A 23,566-nucleotide genomic window follows, 5' to 3' on the forward strand; every position below is an offset into this window, starting at 1 on the left:
AGTGCATTCGGTTATAAGGTTATAAGAGTATAAGGTTATATACACTTCATATTACCTGAAAAATGCTTTCATAGAGGCACTACACAGAGGCTGAGACCAAGATTTAGCTTTTATTAAGCACTGGAACCCTGTAGAAATTAACATCCCAAACAAAATTGTGGTAGTTTCTAGAAGTTTGGTTCACCTGCCATTGTATTCTTAACCTTTCTCTCAGCCTTGCCGCCAACCAGAAAGATTCTATAAAATTTAGTCTGTGAGACTTAAGCTTTTAATAACTTACATCTTGGAGAAAGAATATCTTCTTTTATTATGAATTATGTTTAATTAACCTCACAAAACCTTGGTAAAGGCTCATGGTCTTAACATCAAATTTTGGAAACAGGATACTTGGGGACTTAAATAAAGAGATCATTTATCATGTAGGATTATGTACTATTGAAAACATGGTATGCAAAATCAAAGACAGATGCATCTCATTTGAAATAAATCTAATATACAAAGCTTTGTATTAAGAAAATAAATCAGAAGTGAATTTTTGTATAAAAGGAAGCACCAATAGGTTTCTTTGGAGAGTTGTAGTGGGATAATTTTCAATGTGATTCAGTTTGCTAAAATTCTAACTTAAATAGTTAAAATTCAAAATACGCCATTAGAAGTGACTTAAAATTAACATCAAAGTAAATCTCAAAGGTTGTAATTTGGAGAAACCATGAGGTTTTTTGCAAAATGCCTGCAAAACTTAAAAACCAATGTTATCGAGCATGAAAGAAAAATGATTTCTCCAAAATCAGCCTTCTACAGCTTTAAGCTGGAAAAAGAACTAGTATGACATCTAATACCAATTGGGTCATGTGTGGCAGCTAAGTTCAAAATAGCTCCATATTCTGTGTCTTCAATTTATCTTTGTGATTAGTCGTAAGTTTTTCTTTTTTAATGGTTTCATTAAGGTAAAATTCATATACCATAGAACTCGCCATTTTTATTTTTTTATTATTTATTTATTTATTTATTTATTTTTTTAATAATAATTTTTTTTTAATTTTTTTTTTTTTATTTATTCATGATAGGCACACAGTGAGAGAGAGAGAGGCAGAGACACAGGCAGAGGGAGAAGCAGGCTCCATGCACCGGGAGCCTGATGTGGGATTCGATCCCGGATCTCCAGGATCGCGCCCTGGGCCAAAGGCAGGCGCCAAACCGCTGCGCCACCCAGGGATCCCAGAACTCACCATTTTTAATTGCATAATTCAGTGTTTTTTAAATGTATTCAGAGTTGGGCAACCGTTCAACCGCTCTCTCATTTTAGAACATTTTCACTGCCCTAGGAAGAAACCTCATACCCACTGTTGATCACTCCTCTTCTCCCTCTTCCCCCAGTCCCTCCCCACCACTAATGCACTTGCTGTTTCTGTGAATTGCCTGCACTAGACATTTCATATAAATGGAATCGTATACCATGTGGCCTTTTGTAACAAGCTGCTTTTACTTAGCATGGTGTTTTTGTTTGGGGCTCCTAAGAGAAATTTCTTTTCTCACAATCTGGAAGCTGGAAGTCCAACTTTAAAGTGTCAGCGGGTTTAATTTCTTTGAAGGCCTCTCTGCATATCTTATATATAGCTCCCTTCTCCCTGTGTCCTCAAAGTCTTCTCTGCATGCACCAGCATATTTTCAAGGGTCATCTATGTAGTAGCATGCATATGTACCTCATTCTTTTTTATTGCTGAGTAATATTCCATTGTACAGATATACTACATTTTGTTTATCCATTTGTCATTGATAGACATTATTAGGGTTGTTTCTACTTTTGAACTGTTATGAATAATGCTGCAATAGACACATATTTGTTCACCGGTTCTTATGTGGACAGATGTTTTTAGTTCTCTTGGATAGATATCTAGGAGTAGAATTGCTAGGTTGTATGTTTAAACTGTGTTTAACCATTTGAGGAACTGCCCTACTGTTTTCCAAAGTGATCGTACCACTTTGCAATCTGACCAGCATTATGTGAGGGCTCCAATTTCTCCACATCCTCACCGGCACTTGTCATTGTCTGTCTTTTTAATTTAATCTAACCTAGGAAGTATGAAGTGGTATCTCACTGTGGTTTCGATTGGCATTTTCCCGCATTTTTGCAGCATCTGTTCATGTGCTTATTGGCCATTTATAAATCTTCTTTGGAAGAAGATCTCTTCAGATCCTTTGTCCATTTTTAAAAATTGGGTTATCTTTTTATTAGTCATAATTACTTTTTTGACGTGATTTCCAACTGGTATGTTGGTATCAGTTACTGGAATCTCAGGATCATAGAATTTTTAGGCTAGAAGGAAAGCTAAAAATCTAAGGCCATCCCCTTCTGTTGGCAGATGAATAATCTGAGGCCTAAGTGCATACCCATGGCCACAACAGAGCTAGTCAGGAGCCGAACTGGGGAGATTACTGACTAAATCAGAAAGGGAAAAATGTAGATATTTCATGATTTATATTTGGATAAGGGCCCTTTCTTACAGGGAATAACCCTTTGCTTTTAGTATGGTTGAGGTGAAAGAAGGAGTGGCATTTGGAAGGAGGAGGAGCTAGGGGGTTTGTCTTGAAGTTGTATTCAAATAATAAGAACACTGTTTTTACTTAGATCAGTAAAAATCACAGTTTTCTAATGACACTTCAAGTCTGACTTTATCTAAGAGTCTTCTCTTAGTTTTAAAATGATGGGCAAGGCTGTTGGATTCATAATGACCTATGGCAGGAGTTTGCTCTATTTGTATCCAGCAGAGTAGCTTTGAAGAACCAGCCTCAATCATTTGGGTTTTGGCTTTGATTGTGAAATAAAGCCATACTTGGACTTGTACTCACTCTCCCCACTGAAGTCAAAGAAAACACTCCATTTTGTCTAATGAAATGAGGGTGGAGTGGAGAATCGTGTCTTAGGACAGTCCGCATTGTGTATGTGCTTTCCTTTTTTTTTTTTTTTCTTTTTAATATTTTATTTATTTATGACAGATACAGAGAGAGAGAGAGAGGCAGAGACACAGGCAGAGGGAGAAGCAGGCTCCATGCACCGGGAGCCCGATGTGGGATTCGATCCTGGGTCTCCAGGATCACGCCCTGGGCCAAAGGCAGGCGCCAGACCGCTGTGCCACCCAGGGATCCCGCGTATGTGCTTTCAAGTAGATGTTTGGTGTGTGGGGAAGGAAAGGATTTTTGTCAGAGAGTCATGAAGTTCTCTTCTCTTTCTACCTATCTACAATATGGAACAGACAAACACTAAAGAAAATAGATGGGAATAATACCAATTTTGGTGCTCACCTAAATCCATGTACACATACTAGTTTTTTAGTGATATTACACCACTGTGCTTGATACTGAATTCTTTTTTCTTTCTTTTTTTTCTTTTTTTAAGATTTTATTTATAGATTGGTGACAGACACAGACAGGCAGAGACACAGGCAGAGGGAGAAGCAGGCTTCCTGTAGGGAGCCCCATGCAGGACTCGATTCCAGGACTCTGGGATCATGACCTGAGCCAAAGGCAGATGCTCAACCACTGAGCCACCCAGGTGCCCCTTGATAGCAAATTCTCATAAAGAAGCATGTGATAAAGCCTATGTCCATGGTCTGCATTGCTTTTTGTTTTGCTATTTAAATAATAATTTTCCTGACAGCAGGACATCTCCTTGCCTCTCATGATTGCAATAGTCCTCCCCATATGTGGGGGTTTGCTTTCCACGGTTTCAATCCCAGGCTGTCAGCTGTGGCCTGGAAGCAGCGATCCTCCCAACATAAGGTCAGAAGGTCATTAATAGCCTAATGCTCCGTCACAGTGCCCATGAAATCCCCACTCACCTCATGTCATCACATAGATATTTTATCATCTCATATCATCATGAGGAGAAGGGCGAGTACACTAAGATATTTTGAGAGAAAGAGACCTTATTCATATAACTTTTATTACAGTATAATGTTACAATTCGTCTATTTTATTATCACTTATTGTTGTTAATCTCTTGCTCTGCCAACTTTATAAGTTAAACTATCATAGGTGTGTACGTATAGGAACAAACCTATGTATGTCAGCTTTGGTACTGTTGTGGTTTAAGGCATCCCCTGGGGCATCTTGGGATGTCTCCCTGCGGATAAGGGGAGACTGCTGTATATTGTAGTGGACTTTGATGAAAACAGTAGTTCACAGACCACCTAATTCACCAAGGGGACAATAATTTGTTTAAACTAGACTTTTAGACCACCGTGGCAAACAGTGGAAAGTTCTGATCCCCATCTGAGCTTTACAAGGGGAGAATCCCTGTTAAATGCTAGCACTCCACCCTTGGAAATAAAGTATCCTGTGGATTCGCTTCTAATTGGGCAATGTGACTCTGAGCTACTTGCTAGGATAGCAAACTGATTTTCACATGCGTGACAATGTATATGGATATGTACATATTTATATCTCTACGTATATCTCTACTGAAATGGAGAAAGTGTCTCTACTGAAATGGAGAAAGTGCTGACCTACAGTAGATACTAAAAAAATGTTAAGTCAGATCTTTGTTTCTCAAATGGGTATGTGGACATTAAATTGCCTTAAATAAGTGTTTTAAGGCCTAATGTGACTTGAGAGCATTTGAGGAATAATTATTTCACTTTCCTTTTTCCCCTATTAGTTTTCCTGTTGAACTGTAGTCTTGGCACCTCCGTTAATCTTTATGAGATTCCAGTTTCCTATTAACTGAAGAATGATGGTATGCTCAGAGCATCCAGTTCCTTGGAAATAGTTTTCTTTCTACTTCTCTTTTCCTTTGTTTAATCAACTTCTTTAATCTAGCTTCCTCATTCTGAGTGCAAAATTCATTGATGTCAGTGGAAACTAATTATGTAGCAAAATATTTTTCTTAGCATTTTCCCCTAAACTTTCCAATAACTGTTATTTTCTGTGTCTTATTTAACTGCTCAGTTGTGATGCTTGCTTTTGGTGGGAGGATGGAATAAGGAGTGCAGGAAGGAGCGTGTGGGTGGTGTACTCTTAAGGAGATCTTCTCTAGATGACACTTCCCTCAGCTGTGATTTGGGTGGGTCTTTGAGGTCAAAGCTTCTTTCTGATAACAGTCAGGAGTACTGGTTTTCTAAGATGCTGATAAAGATTCTTATGATTTGGAAATGAAATAGCAGGCAGTGGGGTTCATGTCATGTCATAAAAAGGGACACTTCTTTCCCCTGGCTTCTCTTGGATGAGAAAGCTCACCATCTGCACATAAACCACAGAGACATCCCGAAGTAATGCCAGAACTTTCTGCAAGAAACTTCGCTGGAATTTTTTTCTAGCACATGAACAACTACTCAATTAAATCTCCAGAGTTCTATGCCACAAAGAAGGGTAGAAATTATTCTAGCCTGGAAATTTTTCAGGATAGGTGTTATCAGTTGCTGGCTGTGGCTTTAGAAACACTTAGTATTCTCAAGGATCACTGATTTTGAGCTATATGTTGCCTCAGGAAACTCACATAGATGAGTAAAGTACAAAATCCTTCCCTGGGTACCTGAATGGGTTGACTGGTTCTATGAGGTTATTTGATAGACCAACTGGATCTATATGAAACAGTGATTTTAATTTAAATTAGTTAATATCAAGTCATTTTTTTTTCCTGGTAGTAATTTGATACCAGGACCTATTATGTATAAAAATTACTTTTTACGTTAATTTTTATCACCAGCAATACCAGAGATGCAGATTAAGTTAATGTGATGTCTTTGCAATTACATCTCAGCAAAATATTCTCTGACAGAAGTGGGGGAAAGCATTTCTGCTAGATGGCAGTGACTGGGCATCTGCCACACATCAGGTAGCATCACCACTTAGATGACACAGCGCTGAATCCACATACCATGCCTGCAAGATAGATCATGGGTTTTCTGGTTTTATGCATGAGAATATTAAAGAGCAACAATTAAGGAATGCCAAGGCCATGTAGCTAGTAAATGGAGAAATTAAGCTTCAAATGCACATTTTTAAGCTGAGTCTAGTTTTTGCGATACTAGGACCCACAAGTAACTCTAGAGAGCACTGCTATACTTAACCTTGGAATTTGACGTGTGTATCTCATCTCACAGATCTGTGATCTAACATTAAAACCTAGAGGATTCAGCTCAGTCTTCTATCTTTAATTCCACTGCATGAACCTGTTTTTTAAGTAAAAAGGTATTTCCTAGGATTGGCTCCAAGTTTGGCTTAAATTTTCTTCTAAGAATAGCCATCTCCTAATGCTTGTCCCTGCTAATCCTGGGCCCCTGATCTCCTGCTTTTACCAGGCATCTGCAGCTGCCTTTGCAGGAGGAGGGAGAGGGGGCAGGGAGAGGCCAGAGAGATCCTTATTGATATTTATTGTGATGAGTCCATACCCAATGCCACTTCAGGAGAGGATCATCCTCTATAGCACCAGTGGCTCCCAGGATCATGGGACTGGAAATGTCAGAAACGGAGTCAGAGATCCAAGGTCATCTAGCCCAGCCTCTCATTCTATAGATAAGAGAACTGAGATCTGGAGAGAGAGGTGGCTTGGCTAGTAGCACACAGAGTCCCTAGGGTGGATATTATTATTATAGTGTGTAGAGATGTGTAGATTTCTAGGCACTTTTGCTTGGCTTATCTCATTATCTCACAGCATTCCCCATGAAGTATGCTTGTCAAATGTCACGTAGAGATGAATAGTTCCCTTTTTTCTGTTACATTATAGAGGGAACTTGGAAATTATGTAAGACAAACCAAAAGGCTTCTAAAACTGATTTTGGTCTATAATTGGTTTTCCAAATGAAGAAACTGGTTTAGAAAGAGAAATGACTCGCCCAAAATATCATGGCCTTACTAATCACTGAGCTATGTCTAGAACCCAGGAAATTTCTATACTTTGTATTTGGAAAAAAATGATCGGCGAGGCCTGTATCCAGTTTTGAGTGACACTGACATTTAATCCTGAGAGTTGTTAATGCTACTTTATATTCCTAACATGGCTGCATTTAGAAACATGTTTGAATCTATTAATGTTCTAAATTAATGGGTTTGGGGATATTATTGAAATCATTTGGCAAAGTAGGACATATATTTGTGAAGAAGGCTTGGACTAGAAAAAAATTGTGAATTAAGAGAATTTAATATTACCCTACCTTTTTGCATACACAAATAAGTTAAAGATTAAAAGTTACCTTCATGGAAAGATAAGACTTTTAAAAAGAGAGAGAGAAGGCAATTTGCAAATAATGCATTTCCAAAATTTGTTTTCCAGGATCTAGTTCAGGCTCAAAATTAAAAGGTCCTGAACTGAGTTTAAAAGGCACCCAGCACGTCATGCAAGCAGGCCAGACACTGTATCTCAAATGTAGGTAAGTGACTGTTGGTTTGGGGATAACCTGATTGCCTTTTTATTTTATTTATTTTATTTATTTTTAAAGATTTTATTTATTTATTCTTGAGAGGCACAGAGAGAGAGAGAGAGGCAGAGACATAGGCAGAGAGAGAAGCAGGATCCATGCAGGGAACCTGATGTGGGACTTGATCTCGGGCCTCCAGGATCACACCCCTGGCTGAAGGCAGGCACTAAACCACTGAGCCATCCAGGGATCTCCTGATTGCCTTTTTAAACGCAAAATCAACTGTTCCCTGGTAGAGTAGAAGGGTTACCTCTCATAGAACAGAGTTGGGGACATGTGGGGTCTCTTGTAATCTGCAAAGTATCCAACTTCACAGGGAGATATTACTCAGGAGAAACAGGGAAGGGATGCCCTGAAAGGAACATTTTTTGCATTTTTCTTCCGAGTTGTTTAAAAGCTTTCTAGATGTGTTGCTTCTCTGTAAAGAAGAAGAGGACTACATTTCAAGGCCCTCAGACTAGTGCTTCCTAATGAGATGGATGCTTAGGACCTGGCCCCAGCCCTAACTGTGTTTTGTTTTCTTATCTGTGATTGCAGAGGGGAAGCAGCCCATTCATGGTCTTTGCCTGAAACAGTGAGAAAGGAAAGCAAAAGGCTGAGCATAACTAAATCTGCCTGTGGAAGGAATGGCAAACAGTTCTGCAGTACTTTGACCTTGAACATGGCTCAGGCAAACCACACTGGCTTCTATAGCTGCAAATATCTATCTATACCTGCTTCAAAGAAGAAGAAAACAGAATCTACAATCTATATATTTATTAATGGTAGGATTTCCATTTTCTACATTCCGTTTGTTATCACTTTGCAGTGGGTTATAAATCCACCCTGATCCCTTGGAAAGTGGGTATTCTGAGCAATGAAGGAAGTGGGCCAGGAAAGAGCTTCTGCCTGGAAACTGGTGGAATGCATTTTTAATGCATTTCTTGAGGGTCAATTTCAACCACGATTTTCAAGGACTGGTAGTCAATTGTGTGTTCCCTGAGGGAAGGACTCTTGTCTGTGTTGTTCACAGTTGTCTTTATGGTGCCTAGGATAGTGGCTGGCACATAGTTTGTTGGATGAATAAATGAATGACACAATTTTAGTTCTATTTCTTAATTACCTAGAAGAGCAAAACAGAACAAAAGATGTTTGTGTTCTCTAACACAACTGTATTCTCTTTTATGTCAGAATTATAAAATATGGTCCTTTCTACTAAATTTATAAATGTAATGTGGCTAATGTCCCTTGAATGTTACAAAATTGGTTCCAGTTGATAATGTATTATTTCATGTTCACTAAGCAAGTATTATTATGACACAAGAGCTGGCATGTATCATTATGTAGTAGAAAGGGGAAAAGATAGACATGAATCCTTTTTCAATCATAATTTTTATGATACGGTTTTTCACTCCTTGGAGAATGAATAGATGAAGTGATACTCAGAGGGAAGAAATGCCAAATCTTTAAAGAAATATATATTGATAGTTGAAATGGATCCCCGAGAAAGAATGAGGAAAATGGCCTGTCCTTTTGTTCTCCTTCTTTATTAGTTCCAGCCAATTTCCCAAACTTATTGAATGGGATTTTAAAAAACAACAGAAAGACCTCAAAGCAAAATTAGTAGGCTGCTCAGGCACAAAATCAAATTAAAAGACAAACAGAACAAGCAACCACAGTGTCAGTAGCCTAAAGATACAATATATAGTGGGTCTACTGGCTAGTGAGTCTTTGCATGGGAAGCAATACAACAGAATTACGTTTTGATAGGATTCTTTTTTCTTTTCTTTTCTTTTCTTTTCTTTTTTAATTTTTTAAATTTTTATTTATTTATGATAGTCACAGAGAGAGAGAGAGAGAGAGAGGCAGAGACACAGGCAGAGGGAGAAGCAGGCTCCATGCACCGGGAGCCCGATGTGGGATTCGATCCCGGGTCTCCAGGATCGCGCCCTGGGCCAAAGGCAGGCGCCAAACCGCTGCGCCACCCAGGGATCCCCTTTCTTTCTTTCTTTTCTTTCTTTTCTTTCTTTTCTTTCTTTTCTTTCTTTTCTTTCTTTTCTTTTCTTTCCTTTCTTTCCTTTCTTTCCTTTCTTCTTTCTTTTTTTTTTAATTTTTGAGATAAGGCAGTGAGGCAGTGTTTTTCCCGAGTATAACACATAATAATTCAGATTCAGAACTCCTGTTTTGGGAGACAGTAGAGCAGTTGTGTGGTACCGCCAGGAACATCTTTTTAGCTTTTATCAGCCTGTTTTAGACCAAGCCACTTTCCTACCCCTTTCTTCCAAACCCCAGTTTTTACATTTTGCACTTTTCCAGGGGGCCAGATAACAACTCACCAGCAGTTTGCCATCATAGGAATGTCGCCAGTGTACTTCAAAGTAAGAGGGGGAGGTAGACCTGGGATCTTGGGGAAGTCAGCCCACCTCCATAGGAGGGAAGAGAGGCAGGAAATGGGGCAGGGTGGGAAAGATGCGGAGTAGGGGCAGAGACTTTCAGAGAGGTACTTTAGTGTCTCAGGGAGAAAACAGACCCAAAGTTTGATGGTGGTGGAACAAGTCACATACTCAGCCATCTGTTCTCTTTTCCTAGCTCCACATAGTAATGTTGTGTTCTTTCCAGCACTGGTGGAAGAAAGAAAACACTTTGATTCCCATCTCTCTAGGAGGATAGGGGAAAATTCATTGATACTGAAATTCTCATAAAACTTTCTCCTGTGGGTTGATCAGTCTGACTTGCAAATCAAATACTTAAATGGATTTTTTTTTAAATCTCTTTTTATTTTTTTCCCTAAGAAATAACATTCAGCTATTTTCACCTTTACCTCCTACACACCTATTAAACTGGATTCTGAATAGTAATGCTAGGTTTGTGGTCTTTCCTGATAGTGATGTTGATTTCAAAACACACTTTCCTGAAATCCAGGGGGAACTGCGATATAATTTATTAAGCAACTGTAATGTAACTTTTGCACATAGCCTAACATTTTATGCATTTTTTATTTTCATTATTGTATCAATTCCTTTGAAAAAACCTTGGCCTTATGCTTCCATTTTTATTGGATATTTACTACATTGCAGGTCGATGACTCAGAAGAGTCTCTAGGATTCATTAAACTTTAACCAGTTCCTGATATACAGCTGTGATTACTCACTAGGTATCAACTGGTTATCACTTATTTATTACTGCAGAATATTTACTTTAGAGCTCATTTTTCTGTTTCCTGATAAGCATCTGTGGAAGTATTGGCTTTTCATTTTAATCGCCCAAGAAGATGAGTAACAGCGTTACATAAATCTTTTGAAAAAAAAAAATCTTTTGTAGATTTGTAGTCTGATAGAGTTCCAAGAAAAAGAATCAGGCCCGTATAGCTTTGTCTGTGTAAAGCTAGCATGTGAATTATAACCAAAGTATTGTCTAGACATTGTTGACTGCCTGCTGTGTCATAGGCACATTTCTCACCTGAGCACTGATTTGGACATAATATCTGATAACGTGGTGTGCAGAAAAACCAACATCACCACTTCGGCATTACAGCTTATATAAATCCACCAAGTTTCTAACATAATACATGACATCAATTTAATTATTCATGTAATTATTTTTAACCACTTTAATTACTGAATTGTTTGGTAAATTACAATTTCCTTTAATGTAATAACTTCTTACATCTGTAAAAAGTTTCGTTTAAGCAAGTGGTTTTGTTTATATTATGCCATGTAATTTCCACAACAACCCCATGAAGAATTTGTCTCTTCATTTTACAAGTGAAGTACCTAAGATCCACTTCACTTTGAGGCTATGTGGGGAGCATCCGGAAAAGTTTAGCAGCAGAACAAGATAGTCAGATTTTTCCTTTCAGATTCTCAGTGATTGGAGGAGATCCAGAGAGGGCAAGACAGAAGGAACAAGACCGGGATGGGGCTGTTGTGTGCATTGATGGAGGAGAGCCGGTGGTCCAAGGTCACTCTGGTAGATGTGCAGAAAGGAGAGAAGTTGGTGGGTTGGAGGGATTTAGTTGGCCTTGGTGGGTGGTTGGGCTGTGGTGGTTGAGGGAGAGGAGTCAGAGACAATTGGAATTCTGGAGGGGCACCTGGGCAGCTTCTTCCAGGACCCATAGCCAAGTAGAGTATTGTCTCACTGAATTACCCTGATATGAAGACAGTCATCCTTGTCTCTTGATCTATACCCTTGGGGTGGTCTTGACAAATGGCTGTTCAATGACAGTAGCTGAAAAATACTATATACATTTTAGAAAGTTGCTTATGTAAGATGAATGGAATCCCCCCATAATTACAGCTACAGAATTCTGAGTCATAAATAAAAACAAATTGTAAAGCACTCCTAATGCTTTGCTAATTGCTAATTTAGAAACCTAAAAGGTTTCTAGATGAATGGTTATATAAGGGCTACTTAGGTGGTGTTCATCCCCTTTGCAGAGAAGAATGCTTTTGCATGGCTTTTCTGACCCTCTAGTATACATGAGAAATTGGCTCCAACTCAGCCTTTCCTAAAAGTTGGAGGAATTCATTGAAATTACTGTTTTAATATATGAGTTGTGGCCATAAACTAAGAAAACTGAGCAGAAGAGTTTTTAATGGTATCTCCAAAGTATGTAATATTTTGTCAGCATCTCCGGTCTATTTGGAAGGACCTTGAACTTAGCATGCTGAGCTCCCCACACAGTGGAGTCAGCCCGAATTCCTCCTCTCTCCACAACCAAGCCTTTCAGGACTCCTTAAATATGATGTCTTCTCCTGAAAAATTATAATTAGAAAGGGAAAAACAATGGATGTGTGTGTGTAATCGTTGGGTGATTATCTTCTACCTCTTCCCTGTAAGAAAAACTCGTCTCTTTTTTTCTGCTTTCCCTGATTGTTTTTCTAAGTCTATGAAAGCAAATGAGTTGGAGCATTTTCATAGCGAAGTTTTCCTCCATTGGTTCTCTCATTTGTGTCAAACTGATGAGATGTGCATAACAGCTCAATTTTAGGTAAAAAAAAAAAAAAGTTATTATACACACTAGGTACATCATGGAAAAGTAGTATAAGGTTTTGTGGACTCAGATATTATGGGAGCAACAGGGAGCCTGGCTGGCTATGTCAGTAGAGCATGTGACTCTCGATTGTGGGGTTGGGAGTTCAAGCCCCACATTGCGTGTAGAGATTACTTTTAAATAGTGTTTTCCAGATATTCTGGGAGAGAATGATCATTATGCCTTCACATAAATGAGAAAAAGCTCTACCTGGCTATGGGACCTCTAGCCAGTAAAAATACTAATGGCACAGATATTCTGAGTGTTCTGAGCATAAACATGTACTCATTTGTATAGTACTTCAGATTTTCATGAAGAGCTTTTACATAATTATCTTTGAGATAAACTATGTTGGTATTATTACTTCCATTTTATATATAAGAGAACCACTTCAGTGACCTTCAGAAGATAGAGCTAAGAAGATGACAAGCCAGAATGGGGATCCGGGTCAGGTCCCTAGCTATTTCCACTACACTGAAGTTTCAGCTACTAAACTAAGGGTCATTTTAATCTTTGAGAATAGTACAGTTATTAAATTTTTTAAATTTCAAAATTCGATTTTTCTTTTTTCTTTCTTTTTTTTTAAGGAATGATAGGTTAAGCTGGTGGCAGAGTGTTTTTCTGCGCAATAGACCTTAGAGAAATAAATCCTGATCCCAGGGAGCTTTGTGCTGTCACTTGTTGGGAACAGAAGTTATTTGGGGGGCATCTGCACTCACAGTGTTCCATTGCTGGATTCTAGCTTGTGCAACGTGGGAAAGAGACATAGAGCTCTATGGTATATATCAAGTTGATCAGGGCTTTCTAAAATGTACATCCCAACCTGGTAATGGTCTGTGGAATCAAATTAATGGGTTGTAATCAGCATTTTTTTTTTTTTAAAAGCAGAATAGAATGGAAAATAACCAAGTATATTGCAAAAGGTAAGGATGAACATTGTTTGGGGAAACATTTTTAAATAAAACTTTTGTTTCCATCTTAGACATATATGCACACACATGCCTACATATATGTAAAATAAATGAGTGTATAATTGTGTGCATGCATATGCGTATAAAATGGAAACAAAAGTTTAAAGGGTGTGATGTGAAATGTATGTCTTATTGTGGAACTCAGTATAAATAAGTTAAAAGTTTCAAACTTATCCAAGTTTGAACAAGCCAACTTATGAAAGTGTTACCTGGTTTAGACAGGTTAGGTCATATCTATAATTTTTATTTAGGAAAACAGCACCAGTTATGTAAGCTTATATGATGTTTTTTGCATACCACTTCCAAAACAGAGGTGTGGAGAGAACTCAAGAGTGGTGACCCTTCTCCTGTTGATGTGTCTGCACCGCGCTGCATGGTTCCGTACACCACCTCCCTGAACTTGTGTTTCCCACCAATAGGTCTGCCCCTGGAGGTGCCATCAGCAGATGGCATCTGTCTGCAGATGTGGATTACAAACCTGCTAGGCCCTGTTGCTTGTTCTGTGGGAAGCAAAAAAAGAGCAAAGTTAAGGATCTTAGGATTTTAGAGTCCCCATGGTTTAAGACCATGACTCAGAATAGATTTGTGAGCATTTTTAAATGCACAGGTTTCACTCTTTTGGAGAATAACTGTTGTCCGAAAGTGGATCTTTCTAAGGAGTGAAGAGGACGACTCCAATAGTCCTTATTGGGGGCCCCAGTGCCATTTCCAGAATTCTACAATAAATGATCTTCTATAAGGAATTCCTGGGAACACTCTGGCCTGTCTATGCAGTCAACTTTCTCAGAAATCTAGTGCAAGGTCAGTTTTTGCTGGATTGGTTTTTTGTTTTTGTTTTTTTTCATTTTGATGAAGTTATAGAAGGGGAAAGAAATATTTCTAGGATTTAAAATATACACTGATGACACTGTTGATTGAAATGGCAGATTTTTTTCCTTGGGAAACAGACCCCTCTACCTCCCAGCTATGGACTCCCTCTAGGGTGCAAGCATGAGGGAGATTATCCATTCTGTAGTCACTGGGGGCAGCTGATTAGGACCACATGGTGAGAGTTTAGAGAACAGTAACTTTATTCTTATCCATTCTCCTTTCCAGCTCTGAAAATTTGATAGAAGTCCTTTTTGGTATCTTCAAGTCCTGCCATTTCCGATTTTCTTTTTAGAAACATTTTTGTCATTAGGCACCACGTGTCTTTGGCCATAGAAAATGCTTACGTGTTATTGGGGTGGAAGCCACTCCTGTCAGTAGATTTGTGGACAGTGAGGAGCATTGCATCTTCTTTCCTTGGCACCTGCTCCAGACCTCTGTTCACCTAGTGTATTCCTAGGAATTCCACCTTAGCACTTGATGGTATCTGCCAAATGTTCGGTTCTTCCTTCAGAAGGAGCATTTTCTGACGCTCCCTAGGCTCCCTATCAGAAAATTTGAGTTTGCCAGCTGGCTAAGCTTTGCTATACAATTGTATATCACAAGGCATCGAGTACAACTACATAAATACTAAAAAATAATCAGAATGAACATAGCCTTGAGTGAGCCATTTAAATGCAACCTAAGACTTTGAGAAGTTAACAATTGAGGTACACTCATGAAATCTCAAGATGGCAGTGAAGTCCAAAGGCAATAAAATTGACCACGCCCTCTCTTTCCTTCTACAATCAAGAAATGTGAAAAATGTTACTTCAAAATTTTATGGTTTTGAAGATTTTTAAAAAGCTCCTTTACATCATCGTATAGGAAGAACGAGCAAGGGACTTTTTCAGGAGAAATCTCCTTAAGCTGAAAAGGCTTAAGTTTCTGACATTTTGTAACTTTCTTTAACAATGATAATGAAATGCCTGCTCTGCCTGGAGACCCAGAAAAGATCTGTTTTGATCTTTATGGTCCTTGCAGTTCTAATACTCTTAAGTTTTCCCCTGCTATTCTATTTAAAGTATTCATTGTTTTGTCATCTGCTGCAATTTGCTGGGTTGCCTTGGCATCATCTTGGCTCAGAGACTGCTCTACTCAACATTGGTGACTTACTACATCCGTAAACACCCTGCCTTCCCTCATCAGATGTCAACCAGTGAACCGTAGTTGAAACCGCACGATCTGGTTCAGATTAGGTTTAAATCCCTGTTCTGATACATGTTAGATCTTTGACTTCGTACAAATTCCTTAGGAAGAATAATGGTTAACACTGAACACCACCGTGAGCACTGTGCATAACATGATGGTTTTCATTTCCTCCACAGCCCTCTGAATAATGCTGTCATTTTACCTCTACTTCACAGAAAGGTTAAGTATTTTGCTCACATAAGTGGTCCCGGAACAAGTGCACAGTAGAGAGGACAACAAAGTTTTTGCTCTTCCCCACCTCTAACAGTTCATACCTGTGAAACGTTTAGTTTTAGTGTTTGGCTTGTCATATGCACTGTGTTTACTGGGCTGGCTGCTATGCTCATTAAAACGATCAGCTTCAGAGCCCTGGCTTCCTCACCTGTGAAATGAGAAGAGGACTGCATCTGAGGGTTGTCAGGGGATCAAATGAGACAATAGGGCATAGCTCTGTGCCTGTACTTAGGAGGATCAGTCAGCAGTAATCACTTTGCCTGAAAGGCACCGTGCTGGGCAGAATAGAAGTTACAAAGATGATACCCTTAACCCCCTCTCAAGGGGCCCATGATTGTTCAGGCCAACGAAATCTGTTACAATGAGCCAATAGTAAAGCACTATGGGAAAGAGCAGTAAGAGGAACGTAGACTAGGGACCTTTGCCTGGGACACTTGCCCCTTCCCCACACTTCCATCCAGCTCTTCCTCACCAGCTTACTCTTTATTTTCAGGCCTCAAGTTAAACATCACCCCTTCTGGGCACCTCCCCAGATTCCCCTAAACTAGGTTTGGTGCTCCTGCTGCTGCCCTACTCTGTTTACCTTTCTCCGCTGCTCTCACCTACCCCCTGTGCCTTTCTCACTCTGCTACCTCAGCACCCAGCACAGGGGCCCATACATAGGAGGTACTCAAGAATGTTTGCTAAATGAAAGAAACATAGGATTTTTCAGCTAGGTTAGCCTTACCTCATCTCCTGGACTTTGATGAGGAAATTCAGGGCATGCTGAGTAAGTGAGCAAAATCTAGGGGCAGGACTCACCTGTCATGTGGCAGAATCATGATCCAAAAAGTTTCAGACTGCCTTAGAACAGTGAACTGGGATTAACAAAAAAGGAGATTTGACAGAAATAAGTTAAAGGACTATGTGTGGCTTGCAAAACCCACTAACTGCCCTGGGACCATCCAGGGGAGGCTGTGGCTGAGAGAGCCCACGTGTGATAGACTCCACATTGGCCAAGGCAATGAATCCGATCTTGGACTGCATTAATAAATACGTAGCATTCACAATAAAGATGGTGCCAGCCTTACCATTTAGTCCACACTTCAAGAAGATGAAAATGGGAATTCCAAGCAAATTGCTTCACCCGTCTAAACTTTATTTTCCCTTTCTGTAAAATGGGCATCTGCCTCCTGTGGTTGTGAGCTGCAAATAAGTGGATGACTTTATTATCCTCATTGGCAAGGAACAACTAAAGAAAGGAATAGAAATGTTTAAAGAAGAATGGGGTGGGAAAACGGGAGACCTATATTAATGGTCTCCTTCAAAGTTTTCTTAAATGAAAAAGAGACTAAGCTTCTTTGACTTTATGAACCTAGATGGCAGTTTTGCCATCTAAGAATGAAAAAAAGACAGGCAGCCTTCAGTTTGACCTAAGGAAACACTTTCTAACATCTAAACTATCCAAAATGAACTGTCTTGGGACATGCTGCATTCGTGTGTCTAGGTATTCAAACACAGGACAGGGGATCAGTTGGTGGGTCTGGATGAGATGATGCCTCTAGGTCTTCCCACTGTCGAGATTTGTTTAGGACTTGGTGTGTGTCGCTGTCATTTATTGATATCTGGCCCAGGTTCATTACCTATATCATCTCATTTCATCCTGATAACACAATGGAATAAATTCCAGTGTAAGTCTCCTTTTACGGAAAAGGATAAATTCGATATAGTGCTTGAGGTTGCATACTTTGTAAGTGGCCAACTCAAACTTTGGACCCAGATCTAGGCGACTCCCGAAGTCCCCATCGAACATGGTCTTGCCAGGGCTTCCGCCCCACCCCCTTTGGAGCTCCGTGTGCAGTATGAACGGAGTGGGGGCAGGTGGCGTGTGGTGCAGGCTTGCAAACTGGAAGTGTGTGGGCCAGATTCAGCTGACATACGTTTTGATTGGCAGGCAGAGTGCTTTTGGCTGCCAATATTTAATAATTGGAGGAGTTCACATAAAAACCTGATTCCCTACTTATCTTTAAAAACTGGAAATTAGCCATACTGGCTTTTATTCCACTTGGCAACAACTGGCGGCCACAAGTGAGGACTACCTCTTTCAGACCAGGCTCCCATACTCTCAAACTGCCAGCTTTCTCTCATCCTGCTACTCCACTCATTTGCCTTCCTCGCCAGCCCGCCCAGGGATATCAGTGTGCCACACCCAGTGTGAACATTTCAAGGGAATGAATGGCAAATCATAAGTTTGGGAATAGGAATGTACTCACTGCACTTTCTGGTTGAGGAAGCTGAGCCCCAGAGAGTCGCATGGTAGCACAAGTCATCAGTGGAGGACCTGACCAGAGTCCTGGCTCCCAGCTCCCCATGCCCATGACCATGGAAGGAATGTTTTGCCTGGTAGCTGCTCCCTCGGAGGACCTGTGACCCTGCTAGAGAGGAGTGTGACCGAGCTCCCCCTGTGCTTGCCCATTGTGCCCTTTGAAGAAATTCCTCCATGAAAGTCTTCATAAAACAGGGCTTTCTCTGGTTTGACTGCTCTTGGTTAGGAGGGGGCTGACACAGAGGCCACCAAGGGAGCACTGGCACTTGATAACAGGGCCAAGCTTGATTTTTTTTTTTTTTTAAGATTCTATTTATTTATTCATGAGAGGCACACAGAGAGAGAGAGAGGCAGAGACACAGGCAGAGGGAGATGCAGGGAGCCCAACGTGGGACTCGATCCCGGGTCCCCAGGATCACACCTGGGGCTGAAGGCGGCGCTAAACCGCTGAGCCACCGGGGCTGCCCCAAGCTTGATTTTAATAGTGAGAATTTCTTATCAGTCTGTTGTTTTGGATTTCCAAGTTCTGCCAGGAGATTCATGCTACCCCTATCTCTGTGCCACCATTTTTCCTCCCACTGGGGTGGATATTTGAAGGTGGTTTTGCTTCCAAGTTGTTCAGGAGGGTTGGGGCCAGATTTTGGTGTGGTGGAAAGAGAATGGTCTAGAAGCAGGAAACCTGAATTCAGTTTTGGCTCAGCCATTCATAATTATTCCTGTGCCTTCTCTCTGGACCTCAGTGTCCTCTTCTGTAACATGAGAGGCAGTGTTAGGATATCTTAGAAACTTCCTAACAGTTTTACAATTTGATGATTCAGAGGCAGAACTGTGAATAATAGGACTTGGGACATGGCCAAAATCTTGGCAGTAGAAGAAAGAGTTACAGTAGTCCTTCAGAGCTCCTTGCTTCTTCCTCTCCTTTCTCCTTTATTTCTGCTTCGTTTCCTTCTTTCCTTCCTCCCTCTGTTTTTCCTTTCTTCCATCTTTCCATCTGTCTTTCCTTCCTTCCATCCATTCTTCCTCATTCCTTTCCCACCCTTCCTCTCTTCCTTCCTACCTTCTTTCCTACCTTCCTTTTTTCCTTTCTCTTTCTGAGATGCTTCAGTTGATCAAGATGAAGAGCTGACTGAGGTCATTCATCTAAGGAGCTTTGCGTAAACACCCCAGTCAGCGAGGTTCCAGGGCATACAGAACATCTGACACCTTCTCTGCCTTCCTGGGTCTTAGGGTCAAACTCACCATCTACTCAGCACTCCACTCTTTATATCTTCAACTAACTTATTTAGATCTTAGCTGGAATTTTTTTAAATGATGTTCCTTTCCTTTAAGGCAACATTTAGGAACACCTAGGAGGCTCAGTGGTTGAGCATCTGCCTTTGGCTCAGGTCATGATCCCAGGGTCCTGGGAGCAGGAGCCTGCTTCTCCTTCTGCCTGTGTCTCTGGCTCTCTGTGTCTTTCATCAGTCAATAAATAAAATCCTTTTAAAAATAAAATAAACAATTTTAATTTTAGGATAGCATCTTCAGTCTGGGACACAATGACCTTTCTCTATTTGCTTTGCTCTAGCAGAAGCATTTGTGTATAGTATGTATCTAGATGGCACAAGCTGGTAGCTGATATTCCTACGTCAGCTTCTCCAGGATTTTTCTCACTTTTGAATCTGGATACTGATCTACCGCTAGCGGTAACTGAGTTATATCTTTAGGGTTGATGGTAAACTACAGGTAAGGTAAACAAATGATACTCATTTGGAAAATCAGGATAACTCCCTAGGAAATACTTAATTGTATACTCTGTGTAGACTGTCATCCTCAGACACATTAGTCAAGTGACTTCTCTAAATGAAGACAGAGATGTTTCACTGTGTTCTCTGCTGACCTGGAGCTGCTAAGGAGAACAGGACATATTTACAGTCATATTTACAGTCAGAATGACTATGTCACAGGGGAAAATTCAATTTTTCACGAATAGCCCACCTGGATGCAAAGGGGAGCGGGAGAAAAAGGTTGCAAAGACCCATAACATGAAGAGTTTGCACTGGATGATCTCCAGGAACTATTCTGGCTCAAAAAACAGTGTCTCACTGTTTCTGAGAAAGAGTCCAAAGTTCTAGTTTTTTTCAAAGTAAGTTTTTTGGAATCTAATTCACATACCATACAATTCACCCATTTAAAAGTGTACAATTTAATTGTTTTCAGCATGTATTTTTTTTTTAAGATTTTATTTATTTATTCATGAGAGACACAGAAAGAGAGGCAGAGACATAGGTAGAGGGAGAAGTAGGCTCCCTCCAGGTAGCCTGATGCAGACTCAGTCTCAGGACCCCGGGATCATGACCTAGCCAAAGGCAGATTCTCAACCACTGAGTCACACAGGCATCCCTAGTTTGCAGCATATTGACAGATATATGTAGCCACTGACACCATCGGTTTTAGGACTTTTCATTATCTCAAAAAGAACCCCTGTACAATTTAGCTATCACCCCTTTTCTGTCCTTACCTCCCAGCCCAAAGCCACCACTAATAAATTTTCTGTTCCTATAGATTTGCCTTTCAGGATATTTCATATAAATAGAATAAAATCTATGGTATTTTATTATTAAATATGTAAGTATATGCTGGCTTTTTTCACTCAGCATGTTTTAGAGTTCATCCATGTTGTGTTGTACCATGTGTGAGCACTTTATTTCTTTTTGTTACCGGATGATATTCCACGGTATGGATCCACCACACTTTAGGTATCCATTTATCAGTAGGTGGCCATTTGAGTTGTTACCCTCTTTTGGCTATGACATTCATATACAAGTTTTTGTGTGGACCTAAGTCTTCATTTTCTTGGGTCGATACCTAGGGGAGGAATTGCTGGGTCATTTGGTAATGCAATGTTTAACTATTGGAAAAAATGCCAGATTGTTTTCCAAATTGGTTGCACCATTTAACATTCCCATCAACAGGGTATGAGGGTTGCAATTTTTCCAAATCCTTGCCAGTACTTGTTATTGTAGGTTTTTAAAAAACTATTATGATAGCCATCCAGTTGAGTGTGAAGTGGTATCAGTTGTAGTGTCTGTTTTTTTTTTTTTTTTTTTTAATTTTTATTTATTTATGATAGTCACAGAGAGAGAGAGAGAGAGAGGCAGAGACACAGGCAGAGGGAGAAGCAGGCTCCATGCACCGGGAGCCTGACGTGGGATTCGATCCCGGGTCTCCAGGATCGCGCCCTGGGCCAAAGGCAGGCGCCAAACCACTGCGCCACCCAGGGATCCCGTAGTGTCTGTTTGTATTTCCCTGATGACGCGTGATGTTGAGCATCTATTCATGCGTTTATTGGCCATTTATATATCTTCTTTGGAGAAAGGTCTATTCAAAGCCTTTTTCCAGTTTTTAATTTGGCTATTTTTCTTTGTTATTGAGTTATAAGAGTACTTCAAGTTTTTATCGCTAATATTATATATTACTATATCTTATATATTTAAATATATTTAATATCATCTAGATATATGTTATAGATACATATAAATGTCTACTTTTTTTTTAAAGATATAATTTATTTATTCATGAGAGACACAGAGAGAGAGAGAAGCACAGACACAGGCAGAGGGAGAAGCAGGCTCTATGCAGGGAGCCTGACATGGGGAAGCTATAGATTATTTTGTGGAGTAATACTCCATCTGTTAAGATGGATACTGCCATCTTAACAGTATCAAGTCTTCAATCCATGAACATGGGATGTTTTTTCATTTGTTTATGTCTTTAAATTTCTTCCCACCATATTTTTGTAGTTTTCAAGTATAAGTTTTATACTTCTTATGTTAAATATATTCCTAAGTACTTTATTCTTTTTGAAGCTGTTATAAGTAGAATTGTTTTCTTAATTTCATTTTCCAATTGTTTATTGCAAGTATGTAGAGATATAATTCACTTTTGTATGTTGTTCTTGGGTCCCACAATCTTATTGAATTTACTTACTAATTCTAATAATTTTTTTTAGTGAATTCCTTAGGATTTTCTGTATACAAGATTGTGTCATCTGAAAATAGAGAAAATTTTACCTTTTCTTTTCAAATCTGGATTTCTTTTTTTTGCCTAATTGTGCTGGCTAGAATGTTTATTGCATTATTCATGATAGCTATTAAGCCTCTAGTGTAATGTCCAATAGGGGTAGTGAGAGTGGCTGACCTTGTCTCGTTCTCAATCTTAAAGGGAAAGCATCTAGCATTTCATCATTAATATGACATTAGCTTTTAAGGGTTTGTTTTTTTTTTTTTTTTTTTTTTTTTTATTTATGATAGTCACAGACAGAGAAAGAGGCAGAGACACAGGCAGAGGGAGAAGCAGGCTCCACGCACCGGGAGCCCGATGTGGGATTCGATCCCGGGTCTCCAGGATCGCGCCCTGGGCCAAAGGCAGGCGCCAAACCGCTGCGCCACCCAGGGGTCCCTCTTAAGGGGTTTTTATTTTTGTAGATGTCCTTAAGAGGTTGAGGAAGTTCCCTTCTTTTTTTATTTTTTTTATTTAAACATTTTTTTTTTTTTTTTTTAATGATAGTCACAGAGAGAGAGAGAGAGGCAGAGACACAGGCAGAGGGAGAAGCAGGCTCCATGCAGGGAGCCCGACATGGGATTCGATCCTGGGTCTCCAGGATCGCGCCCTGGGCCAAAGGCAGGTGCCAAACCGCTGCGCCACCCAGGGATCCCTGAAGTTCCCTTCTATTACAAGTTTGTTGAATATCGTTATCATGAAAGAGGTTTGGATTTTATTAAATGCTTTTACTGTATCTATTGAAATGACTGTGTGCCTTTTGATTTGTATTCTATTGATATGGTATATTAATGACATTGATCTTTTTGGATGTTAAATCAATCTTGCATTCCTGGAACAAATCCCACTTGGTCATGGTGTATCATTTTTTATATGTATTCAGTTTGCTAATGTTTTGTTGAGCTTTTTTGTATCCATACTCACAAAGATAATGATCTGTGGTTTCCTTGTGTTGTCTTTGGTTTTGGTATCAGGGTAACAGTGCCCTCAGAATGAATTGGGAAGTTTCCCTTCTGTTTTTTTTATTTTATTTTATTTTATTTTATTTTATTTTATTTTATTTTATTTTATTTTATTTTAAAGATTTTATTTATTTATTCATGAGAGACAGAGAGAGAGAGAGAGAGAGAGAGAGGCAGAGACACAGACAGAGGAGAAGCAGGCTCCATGCAGGAAGCCTGATGTGGGACTTGATCCCGGGACTCCAGGATCACACCCTAGGCCGAAGGCAGGCGTCAAACCGCTGAGCCACCCAGGGATCCCCTCCCTTCTGTTTTAGAACAGTTTTTGAATAATTCATATTAGTCATTTAAATGTTTGATAGAATTCACTGGCCGTCGGGGCCTGGGCTTTACGTTGTGGGTAGTGTTTTAGTTACTAAATCGGTCTCTTTATTATAGGTCTATTTGTGTTGTCTGTTTCTTGTTGAGTTAGTTTTGGTAGTTTAGGTCTTTCTAGGAAGCTGTCAATTTCATGTTGTCTAACTTATTGA

At 39.8% G+C, this 23,566-nt stretch overlaps 1 protein-coding gene across 5 annotated transcripts in view; it reads left to right on the plus strand.

Annotated features, from left to right (window-relative positions):
- FLT1 (fms related receptor tyrosine kinase 1) overlaps positions 1–23,566 on the plus strand; it is a 178,791-nt gene that overhangs the window by 20,575 nt on the left and 134,650 nt on the right. For all 5 annotated transcript variants that reach the window (XM_077868262.1, XM_077868260.1, XM_077868261.1 and 2 more), the window contains exons 2-3: positions 7,271–7,367; positions 7,953–8,179. In XM_077868262.1, the coding sequence (XP_077724388.1) occupies positions 7,333–7,367; positions 7,953–8,179 (262 nt within the window). In that variant the 5' untranslated portion in view covers positions 7,271–7,332. The remainder of the gene's footprint in view (positions 1–7,270; positions 7,368–7,952; positions 8,180–23,566) is intronic.

Source organism: Canis aureus, chromosome 24, assembly GCF_053574225.1.
Source record: "Canis aureus isolate CA01 chromosome 24, VMU_Caureus_v.1.0, whole genome shotgun sequence".
NCBI lineage: Eukaryota > Metazoa > Chordata > Mammalia > Carnivora > Canidae > Canis > Canis aureus.